The following is a 12,359-nucleotide window of genomic DNA, read 5'->3' on the forward strand; positions in this document are numbered from 1 at the left end:
TCTCTCCAATTAGCACACCCATTCTGCATACTACTGTCACTTTGCTCAAGAATTTATAATAACTTTCTATTGACACATGCATCACGGGAGGTAGGCAGAGAAGGGGAAGAATGAGGAGGAACTAACATCTATTGAATTTATTAAATATCTACTCAACTGTAGGTAATTTAGTATAGTCTCTATTTAATCTTCCAAATAGTCTATGAAGCACATAGTGTAATTTCTCTTTTTACAGCTGAGGAAAAGGAAATCCAAAGGTTAAATAAGCTGCTAGGGTCACCCTTTTATTAAGTCAAGAAGTCAAACCAAGGCCTGTCTGCCTCTAAAGCCCAAGCCTGACTCCATGCGGTTTTCAAGTCATACTGTTTGACCATATCACCCAAGGCTTCTATAAACAGGATTCAAGAATCTGGCTAGTTTTACGCTTTCACAAATAGTCAGTGAGTAAGAACAGCTATTGCTGTTTTTTAAGTAACTACTATACCTGACAGGCACTTGGCAAAACCTTTATTTCTGATGCTGATGACAATCTTGAAAAGTGGTTTCTGTATCTGTGGCTACTCCAGACTGACCTTTAATGAGGGCAAATAAAATAAAATATAAAAGTAAATCTAGTAGTACCTTAGAAATATTGAGTTAAAGCACCAAGTGTTGCTTTTGTAGGAAAAGATCTCAGACACATGATGTAGTTGGCACATGCCTGGAGGAAAACCAGCTGCATTAGGGTCCCCACCATCCCTGCTAGAATGCCTTCCTCATATGTAGCACGACACCCAAACAATGCTGAAACACATTGTTTCAGCATTGTGTTTAGATGGTATAGATGTTCCAACAGAGTGTCCATTATTTTCCTAATTAACTACTACACTATTTTAAAACATGAAATACCTTATCCTCTAAAAAAGGGATGACTCTGCTTGGCTGGTGCTCTAAAGCAGCAGTCCCCAACCCTTTTGGCACCAGGGACTGGTTTCATGGAAGACAATTTTTCCACGGACGGTGGGTGGGGGTGTGGTTCAGGCTGTAATGGGAGCGATGGGGAGCGATGGGGAGCGGCAGATGAAGCTTTGCTCACTCACCTGCCACTCACCTCCTGCTGTGCAGCCCGGTTCCTAACAGGCCTGGGGGTTGGGGACTCCTGCTCTAAAGCACACTCAGTTGGCCTACTGCCAAACTGATCCCTATGGTTACATTTGGAGATTAACCTTTAGAACTTTTAGGCAGTTGGAGAACAAAATGCCCTTTGTCACAGGGCCTGTGAAGCACCTTGGCTACTTTTCTTTCTCTCAGACTTTACAGACAGCTATTATTACACAAGTAATAGCCTTTTTTTTCAGCTGGGCCACTGATGCAAAAATTATCTTGCATCTCCCTGAGCAGTAACATCTCACAATCCGTCTAGGAAACATGCCATCCTCCACTGCCCTTGCCTTCCTTCCCCACCCAGAGACTGTCACTTTCAGGAGGAGACCTTATATCCTAGTTCTCAGGGAAAAAAGATGTCATCAGGTGAGACCTCCAAACTCCCTTATTCAATATTTGTATCCACTTCTCTCCATATATCCTTTCTTTCCACCGTCCAGGTGCTCCGCACCTGTGCTCTCCCATCCCATCCCCCAGCAACCTCACCCTCAGTACTGCCCCACCAAACACTCATCCCTCCCCTCCGGAGCTCCTTCCCTTCAGAATACAGACAGTAAAGCCAGAGCCACACGAAAGGCAAAGAAACACACCCCCTCATTGAACTACAACCTGTTCTAGTTCCAGCTATTTCCCTTCTGTTTCATTCTTTCATACCCAGGCTTTTAGAAAGGACAGCCTCCACTACTCTAACCAACACTGTCTGGCTTCAGTGTCTACTATTCTACCACAACTGCTCTTCCAGAGGTGAACAATGACACCTGTGCCCTTCAATCCAATCTGTGCCTGGGTGCTCCTCCATCCTTTCCTTACCTGGCCTTTCTGAAGCCTGTGGCTTTGCTGACTGCTCTTTCTCTTGGCCTCTGGGAGACAGCTCCTTCCCAGCTGCATAACCCAGTGAGCCCTGCACACCTTCCTGCCTGGGAGATCCAGCAAGACTAATGACTGTCTTGGGTACAGGTGATGTCTTCCCCTCCCTGCATCCTGAGTGAACCTCCACAGTAGCACAAGTTCACTGGACCTTAACTGTTTATCCTAAACGATTTATTTGTCACTAAAATTGTAGATCTACCAACCATTTGATATGTTTTCCACATTTGTGATTATGTCAATGAAAGTTTAGTTTTCAAATGACAAAAAAATAACAGTAAAAGTCATTTGAGAACTAGACTCTTACTGACAGTCACAAATGGGGAAAACACATCATGTATATATGAATAAAAATGTAACATGTAAAAATAGAGAAAATTTGTAACAAACCAGTAATCAAACAATAAAATAATTATTTTTTAATTCTTTGGAGATTTGATAAAATCAACAGATCCTTTTAGCAGGAAAAAAAATATGCCCAAGCACAAAATCTAAAATGGAAGTACAGAGTTAAAGGAGCTTCTAGAGTCTATCCATTGACTCCTTATAAATCCAGACTCTGAACCTATGCTATAAGAAAAGGAGAGATTTAGAATGGGCCCCAAAATTTAAAGATAACGATTATAGTCCACTGTGTAACACAAACAGAACAAGAGACATATTAATCATAACAACTATTTCAGAGAAGTCAAGGACTTAACTTTCCTTATACAATAGTTCTTTATCTCCTTTTCACTCAATTTAGTCTCAGCCTTCAACTTATATCTGTGAGTGCTCATTAAATGAAAGGCATTTGCTATTTCTTGCATAAATGTCCTTTTAAAACAACTTGAGGTCCTCACTACTTGAGAATTTTCTAACCTGTTCATGCTTAAGAGTCTGTTTGATAGTGACTAGCCAAAAGGTTGTCCTGCCCTGACTATAAATTAGAAAGGCCTTTCTGTCTACCCACAGGGCATCCTTACCCAGGCAGGAGCCCTGCTGAGTTTGTTCTTCCTTTTGCTTGACTACATAGTAAATAGCAGAGACTGATGTTTGAATAAAATGTGATATCACCCAAATTGTTTTATATTCTTTGCCTGGAAAAGTCTCCTTAAAAAATGTTTAAGTCTTTTGACACTTACAGGTAGTACTTAATTCTGCTTGAAAGCCCAAGTGTAAGGGTGTCAAAAACAATTAGTATTTTAATAGTTCCCCTCCTTAGGCAGGCACAAATTCATCAGAAAGAGAACAAAAAAGATTCTCAAGAAAATAAGCCAATGACATTTAGCAAAATCATATAATTTGACTATATTACTCTTTATGCTCTTTCTACTTTAAAATAGGATACAGTTTTAAAAAAAATGGAAATGGTAGTTGTCACCATTTACTACTTTGATAGATAAGGTTTTCTAGACAAAGACTGGTTTGGTGTTGTCCTCACTGTTTTCAGAAAAGCCTTATGGTAGTTAGTGCTCAATAGACACCACTGAAAACCTTACAAATTTCATAATTCTGCCTCAAGACAATTCTTGCTGTTTCAGAAAAAGGTAGGTCAAGAAATAAGGGGACCCAAGGCTGAGTGAAGCAGGGAGGGGGGATGGTTGTGTGTGAAGTTTTAATATATCAACAACAAAGCCTGTCTTGTGCGCCCCCCATAGTGTTATTTTGTGGGAAATAATGCCAATTCAAAGATATCTACCTAGCTTCACATTTAATTCTGACTTCCAGTCTTGGAGTGGCAGAGCAGCTGTGCCTGGAGGCAATACAATCTTATTTCTGTAAAAATCTCTCAAAGCTCCATATATAAGTGGAAGAGTCAAAATAGATAATCAAATCCAAATTAAGGCTATTAAGAATTGATTTGGTGTAAAATAATATAGCAAGATTTTGTTTAGGTTATGGATGCTCACTGAAAATGTGTAATCCTTGTTTGCCTAAAATTTTGATTATGTTTTATCTTATTTTGTCACAGTTAAATAGTTTTATCATTAGGGATTTTAATTGCATACAGTTTATAGAATTCTTTCTGATTACTCTATATCCAGTTAATTAAAAAAAAAATCCCACTGTACCACTTAATGAAAAGAGAACCATCTAATGAGATGCAATCAAACTGCAGGCAGATGCACCATAAGGTGTGGCCGAACAATTCATATTTGTTAAAACTTTGCCACAAACGTTTTACAGAGTCTATACGGGAAAAGAAGTCCCTGAAGAGAGTAGAAATCACTGTACCCTGAAAAACACCAGTCACTCAGTGGTAATACCACTCAGTTTTATAAAGAAAAAAAGAAAGAAACAACCAAAGAAAAAGAAAGGGGGGAAACCAAGTCCTTGAAAGTCTTCTTTCAACCTTCATAATGTAGCCTCCACTATTATGTAATCCTTCCCATCTTCATCCTTTTTCTGCCTCTCACTCACTCTGTTACTCACCTGTGTCCATTCCTGAGGCTCAGTCCTTGACTTGCATTCTCTAGGTTTGAAGATTTCCTGCAGGTAACTCATCTGCTTATGCAGTGTTAGCAAGTCTTTGCTAGCAGAGCTCTAGACTTGGCTTCTCCCCTCGCACCTTGATCAGCTCTCTAACTCTCCCCATTCCTTGCAGCCAAACCATGTCGGCTCAAAGCGGCTACAAAGTCCTTGCGATTCTTTCTTCTCTCTAACATTTGTCACTTCAATTCCATACAAACTGCTCAGACCTGTCATTTTCCTGCTCAAAAACCTCAGTAGTCCAAGTTCTTGGTCTGGCATCAGACTCTCAATATACTTATTCCCTATCTGGTCCTTTATTTTTAACCAGGCCAGTTGATTCACTAACACCCAAATATGGTATGATTTTATTAAAATGTGTTAATAAATATTTTGATTATCTTGACTTACTATTTTCTATAAACTATAGAAAATCTTTAGATTTCAAATGCACTGTATTAAGTAAAGAAATTAGATAATGCCCTGTACTCATTAGCAGATGCTTTCATTTATTTACTGTTGTTAAACTTTGCTTGATTAAGCAAGGGAAAGAAATCTAATTAATAAGTAACTCTCCACTGCTAAGGAGTAAATAATCCAATCAAGATTGAACCTCACCCTACACATCTGATGCAACAACCTTCAAACCTGTGACGATCAAATATCTCCTTTTGATGACAGATAACATATTAGGGAGAAGATGAGAAGGATAACTCCTTCTAGCTACAGCTAGAGCTTTAGCAATTGGCATACTAAGTCCTACTTATTTGGGTGACAACCGCAGACCCGATTTTGCTCAATGTACACTAATTGTTCTATGCAAGCCTAAACATAAGCATGTCTGTTCATTCAACACATTCTTACTAAATATCCATGTGTCGGGCACCAACCCATCGAAGAACTGGGGTTACAGCAGTAAACAAGGCAGAAACCCTCCTTTATTGTCTTGTTTGCACCCTGATGGGACTCAGGAGTAGTGTGGCAGACACTGAATAAGAACATTTTAAGGCAAATGCGTGTTGCATAACAGGAAAAACCAGGGTGCTAGTAAGAGCATACAGGTGCTTATAAGAGCATACAGTTTTACAGGGTTCAGACTAAGGTTTAGAAAAGACCTCCTGGGAAAGTGTGTACATGCTGCTTCTGCTTCTTGGCTCACGCTTGCCCTCAGGGTTTTGCCTCATTTCTACTTACTCTTCAAAACTCAGCTTTGATTTCAGGTCCTTCTAGAAGCCAAGTTTGAATTGTCCTCATAAAGTCTGGATTGGTCTTTCAGACTTCTTAGTGTTCCAAAAGCTCTGTGCATTACCGCTATCTTGGCATTAACCAGTTATATGAGAATTGTTGCTCATCTGTCTCCCAACTGGATGGTGGATTCTTAGAGGGAATCTCTACATATTAAGTGCCTAGCAAGTGCTTAATACATTTTGCTAAATAAATGAATGAGTGAAGGTTTAGCAAGGAAAAATACCAAACACTTAATTTCTTCCTAGGTCTTAACAGACAAAGCAAAAGATAAAACAGGGAAAGGTTTTAACCAAAGTATTTTGGGTAGAGATTTGGAGCACAACACAAGGGCTGGATTATTCAGTGTGTACAATTTCTGGAGTTAGAATACTTGAGGTCATCTTTTGCCAAAATATATTCCATGATATTTTAGCCCCAAGGTCTCAGAGGATACTTTATCAGGATTTTCTCATTCTGAAATAAAAGATGATCTCTCTCTCTCTACACACACACACACACACACACACACACACACACACACACACACACACATATGTAGTCTAAGTCTATATTTATAATCTATATATAATCTAAAATTTCCATGATCTTTCTAACAGAGTATAAACTTATTAGATTAATTTAGATATTTTAATACAGAGTTTATTAAAAGAAATAAACAGTGGTCCTCATTCAAGAAGGTGGTTTATCCTTGTAATCCAAGCCTCAGATAAAGAAAAGAATGCTATCTAGTTGTTCAATCTGGGAACAAGGGAGAAGATAGACCAGAGGCTAGAAAACCTCTGAGAGGGTGTGAGGGTGTATCTCAATAGCTCGAACTTATGTCACAAGAGAAAAAAATGTACACACATGGTTCTCCCAGATGATGGGAAGAGGAAAAGATAGGGATTCAAGCAGTTGTATTCAGAGCACCACATGGCAGAGAGATTAAGAGCTTGGACTCAGAAGTCAGGTGGACCTGGGTTTGAAATTTGGCCATAGGGCTGGACACAAACTATCAGACCTGTTCAATCCTTGGTTATTTTTGACTATAAAATAGAGATAAAAACATTGACTATCTGATAGGATTATTGAGAAGATTAAATGGGATATGTATAAAGCATTTCAACATATTGCTTGGCTTTTAACTTAAATAACTCAATAAGCAAAGTAACAGTAAATATTAACTTATTATTATTACTATTAATATTATTTTACTTAGGATGCAAATTTAAAGTAATTGTAGAAAATCTCATATATCTTTTAAAAATAATGAGATAATATCAACTACTATATATTTTTAGAAAATATAAATATCAGGTGTTAGTTTTGTTTAAGTTCATGAAAGCAAACTAAAAAATAAAAGGGGTTTCCATGTTACATTTCAGTTCCATAGTTCAGTTGTAGGGTTAGTACTTTCAGTGAAAACACAGTAATTTTTCGAAAAAGATTTCAAAATGAACTCTGAAATGTCATCTTTTTCTAAAAATACACATGATGCTTGTTGCAATGTCCTTAACCAAATTCTGCATTTTTCAATGTCTAGTCTGATAAATCTATCTTTATACATACAATCCTTAAAGATTAATCTGGTGGTTTGAATTTTTTTTACTTGGTTAGAAGTATAAAGGGAAAACAACAGAAATATCAATGAAAATAAGTTTTTAAAATACTTTAATCCACTACATTTTTATTAGAACAGAGAATTTGATCTTTATGGTATATCTCCTTTGGTTTGCTGTATAATCTACTTGCTTAATTATCACAAAAGCCTTAGAACTTAAGATAGTACATTGGCCTTGGTAGCGATAGAAGTGTGATGCTCACCTGCTTTTTTCATCTGGACCAAAAGTATCACAATTTACAATTATAGATGAACCTTTGTAGCCTGGACACTTTACTAACATTACAGTCACAGAAGGACTGTGTTTCTCAAGGCCAGTACACAAATTTATCTTAAATAATTTCCCCCTACATAATAGCCAAAATATTTATTTTAAATTAAACACAGCATGGGTATCTGTATGCCATTATAATCATATCATATGGCTGTGGGTCTTTTCTTTAATGACTTACAATGGGAGCAGAGTTGTTTATTTCATATATTGTATTGATAATAATAATTAAAAAATCTAAGTACCTATATTCAATCAAACAAGAAACATGATGGAAATCAAAACTATATTATGGTTGTGTCACTAACTAGCTCTGTACTCTTAGAAAGTTTTCAGCCTCTCTGAGTTTCTCTGTCCTCTACAGTTTTTGCCATTATTTAGTATATCATAATGACTCTAAATAATAACACAAAGCTAGGGATTAATTATCCACAATGAATTTTTCTGACTTATTACAATTTTTTCTTCCTATTGTTAGACTAGGGAAAGGCAAAACAATAAAAACATACTATTGAAAAAAGTCAAAAGATCTATTTAAAATTTTGGTGTAGATTTTTACCTTTTCTCTTATTTATTAAGCATGTATTATGTATACTTTACCTTGAGCAGTAAGGATCTACACAGCTATTAAAAGATCATTACATTCATGTCTTTTTCTTATTTACCTCATACTCTTTTTTTATGTTATCCTAGAAATTCGACTTAAGTTTCTCTACTCAGTCAGACATTAATACTTCTAGAACATAATTCATCTGTAGCCAAAACAACTCTTGAATAAAATCTGTCCAGTATCTTTTCATTTATAAATCTGGTAAACTTTGGTAACAATCTCACTGAATAAACGGCAGTCACGATGGATGAATTTGACTTTGACTATGAGAGGTAAGCAGAACCCTGTAATACATACCAGTGAGGGAAAGGGAACCAAAGTAAATAAAACCCGATCAACACAAAATGACATCTTGAAGACAGGAAGAGGGCTCCATGAGGTTGGGTGTTCAGGAGCCAGTTAGAGATGTCTGAAAGGAGTCAGTCTCAGATAAATATCGGAGACTAAGTTAACTCACCTTCTTTTTAGTGATTCTAGCACATCTCGCCACAATAATATCACATGAAGCTCATCTGTATTAAAGATTTTGCCAAAATGCTGGTCACAGTGTTTCACACTGTACTGGCAAATACGGTACAGTAAAACAGCTCACAATTCAATATTTCAAATTGTATCTTAATGTAAAGCAAATCTACTACTTAAAATAGTACTAAGAAAGCACAATGCTTTTGAAAGGATACACTGGAAAACACTGATCAGAAATGTGTGAGATAACTTCAAATAATAATAATAAAAGTAAAACATGCACTTGAGACCTGAAAGAAGAATCCTCGACACTACCTCAAGGCAATAATGGAAGGATGGAAAATATGAGTGCACGATCGCATTGCAAATATGTACATCCACACATTTTTACTATTTTAGTCATACTGAAACTCGAGAACTTCACAGCAGCCTACTAAAATCACAGATCACCAGGATAAAAGTAGATAAGGAGAATGTGCAATTTATGAATACGGTTTATTACCATGGTTACGAACTTTCAGGACAGGCCGAGACGCTGGACTGAGACTTCGCCGAATATCTGTTAAAATATATATATAAAAGAATCTTAATATAGAGGTCTGTTCATCTCAGGAAGTATAATAGTATTAGACATATTTCCAAGGTTAAGTATTTCTGGAAGCCAAGCAATGCTTCAATACCCTGAAATACTTGAAGCAATAATGTTATGACTTTTACTTCTCATTTAATTATGCTACTGTGAACTCCACTGGGATAAGGTACATATGGTTCTTTAGATGAGACCTGTCACACTAATCAGGCTTTTCCAGGTTCAGTGCATTGATTTGTTAATGCGGTACTGACACTGGCCAACTGGAAAGCTTCTCTCTCTGACACTTGTCATTGCAAGGGAAGGATTAAACAAACTTATAAAACTTCTGAAGAGTTGTTGCCCACAGCACTGCATTCTTGACACATACATGACTTTAAAAGAATTACAAAAAGAGGGGGCGGGAGGGATGTTGGCGCACGCGGGGTGCGGGGGTGGGGGTTGTTCTTCGTGATAGTCCCCTAGAAAGGAACACGAAACAAGTGTAATGTTCACCTTTCGGCTTCGGTGTCCTTTTCCTTCGGTCGCGGAAGGCAGCCCCCGACTGCAAGGCCTCCAGCAGACTATCCATCACTCCTGTCTCATCACCCTCTGTGAAAAGAGATGCAGGGAATTCCATCAGCCCTCGGGGTTACCATAGCAATGTCAAAGCATGCGCAGAAACTGGTGATGGTATGGTAGGGGGAAAAAAGATCAGATGCCAGGACTAAGCCAGCAATTTCAAAATATGATAGGACTTAACTCTCTCATAAATCAAATATCTTTTAATGAAATCTGCCTCATTAGTGCCCGTGTTACTGTCCACTGAAGAGAACCGAGTTCCACTGATTCACTTCAGAGCATTGCTTTTATAGTCTGGCGGCAAAATAACTCTAAATGGAAGGTGGTTCTAGTCATATCTGTGTCTCAGGTTATCATAAATCACATTTTCCTTGTAGAAATGGGTTATTTTCAAGGCATCGGCTCCTTTTCTAAAATCGACCAGGTGTGGGAGAGTGTTTCTGTTGTCGTTATTGATATTCTGCTGTCTAAACTTATCATACAAAATTATATTTCCAGGCTAATTTCTGTGAACATGCTCCCAACGATTGATTCTTCATATCAGGGTAATTGTCCCCAGACTTTAGGTGACACAGAACAATCACTGCAAACTTTTACAGAATGTATGAAAAGTTTGTCTTCTATAATGAAAAATAAACCAAAAGAGGCTCTCAAAAATCTAAAGGATTATATCACTTTATGATTAGTTTAAATCGATATTCTGTATATAATTGATGAAGATGTGGTCATAGAGCCATTTCTCTCTATCTGGTTATCTTGTAATAATCTATAGCTATTTATACCTGTTAATGCTAAATGTTATTTAAAGGAAGTGGTTAAAAAAAAAAAAAAAAAAAAGCTTCAAAGAAACCATTGGATCAACCTAAATTCATGAAAATGCCAAAGATTTTTTTTGTCCCTTAGAGAGAAGTTATTTTCAGGCATTCTCTATGAAATTGTATGGCTTGTATACAGTCATGTGTAAAGTACTAGAAAACTATTTTCCTCTGGATTTTTTATTTCTTTTTTTGAAACGCAATCCCTTTATAGGGAACAGATGACAAATGAATGCAGTAGCGTACAAATAACACATTCATTTACAGTTTATAAACAGATATGTGAATATAAACATGTGTCAGCCCTTTTCAATCTGGTTCTGTTTCATTTTTAGAGAAGTACTAAACCTCGTAGGTGTAATCCAAAAACAGGTGGGTGAGAAACAGAGTATTTGGAGGTTGCTAACTTACATGTAAATTTAATTCTAAAGTGGCTTGATGGCTATTTTAATTAAAATACGTCAAATATTTCAGACACTTTAATTAGTAACTATCTTTGAAAATTTACACTCAAACTCAACTATAATTTTTCTAAAAAGAACTGCAGGTAAAGCTAAATATTTAAGGTTGTGAATATATTTCATTAGTAAAAGGAAACACTGAACGTTCTTTAGTAAGTTTGCTGTTGTTAGTGGTACTGATGAAGTGATGTGAAAGTACTACATGTGTATTATAAGCCTGAGCAGATGGGTAAACATGCTGATGCTGTTGGCAACAGGGATGCTTGCTGTGGGATGCGAGATACAAATATGGAGTGGGAGAAGGAGAGGAAAAACCGTGAAGTGCTGGATTGGATCTAAAGGTATCATTATTACACATTGGAAAAAAGAATCATACATCCATACTGATACTGAAAATTTTAAAATTTATTAAATACGGGTGAAGAAAAAGCTCTGCTTTAAATAAGAATGTCAACCAATAGATGTCAAAGATATAAAGAGGACCGAGTTCCATTAATATAAGAGATAGATAAGGGAAACAGAAAATTCACCATATCACAACTCACACAGTAAGAATTAATTAGGCAGAAATCATCAATGGTTACAAAACCCATTGTATGTAAGGTTATGGAGGAACATCGTATGGAGAAATCTCAAAGGTATCACCTTACCCAACTAATCAAATTTGACATCACCAGTAATGGGGCACACTGACAATAATTGTCTCCTGAAGTGATGCACTGAGATGGACACAATATAAACTGTGTAAAAATATTTAACCTGGGAATTCCCTCCAGGTCCAATGGTTAGGACTCCGCACCTCCATTGCCAGGGGCACAGGTTTGATCCCTGGCTGGGGAACTAAGATCCCACAAGCCGTGCTGCGGCATGGCCAAAATAAACAAATAAATAAACAAAAGCTTAAAACCATCTTTAACAAAAACAAACCAAAAAAAGGACAAAAACAAACAAACAACAAAAAAATTTAACCTGCATCTAAATGTAAGGAAACAATCTTACAAATCCAAAGTGAGCGACATTCTGTGAAACAACTGGTCTGGGTTCTTAAAAATCATCAATATCATGAAAGACCAAGAAAGAGAAAGAGAGGAGAAAAGCTTAGGGAAGCAGCATTCTAGCTTAGAGGAGATTAAATAGACATGGCAACTAAATGCAACACACAATTTTCCATTAGCTCTCGGGTTGTAAAAAAAGTCACAGATGACATTATTGGGATAATTAGACAAATTTTAAAATTTGCTGGGTATTAAATAATTATATTGTACCAATGTTAGTTAC

At 36.9% G+C, this 12,359-nt stretch overlaps 1 protein-coding gene across 2 annotated transcripts in view; it reads right to left on the reverse strand.

Annotated features, from left to right (window-relative positions):
- The window catches only part of DIAPH3 (diaphanous related formin 3), a 563,950-nt gene that overhangs the window by 123,643 nt on the left and 427,948 nt on the right, over nucleotides 1-12,359 (reverse strand). For both annotated transcript variants that reach the window (XM_036831862.1, XM_036831861.1), the window contains 2 exons: nucleotides 9,740-9,835; nucleotides 9,158-9,214 (listed from right to left, as the gene is read on the reverse strand). In XM_036831862.1, coding sequence (XP_036687757.1) covers nucleotides 9,158-9,214; nucleotides 9,740-9,835 — 153 coding nt within the window. The remainder of the gene's footprint in view (nucleotides 1-9,157; nucleotides 9,215-9,739; nucleotides 9,836-12,359) is intronic.

This window comes from Balaenoptera musculus, chromosome 18 (assembly GCF_009873245.2).
Source record: "Balaenoptera musculus isolate JJ_BM4_2016_0621 chromosome 18, mBalMus1.pri.v3, whole genome shotgun sequence".
NCBI classification, from domain to species: Eukaryota; Metazoa; Chordata; class Mammalia; order Artiodactyla; family Balaenopteridae; genus Balaenoptera; species Balaenoptera musculus.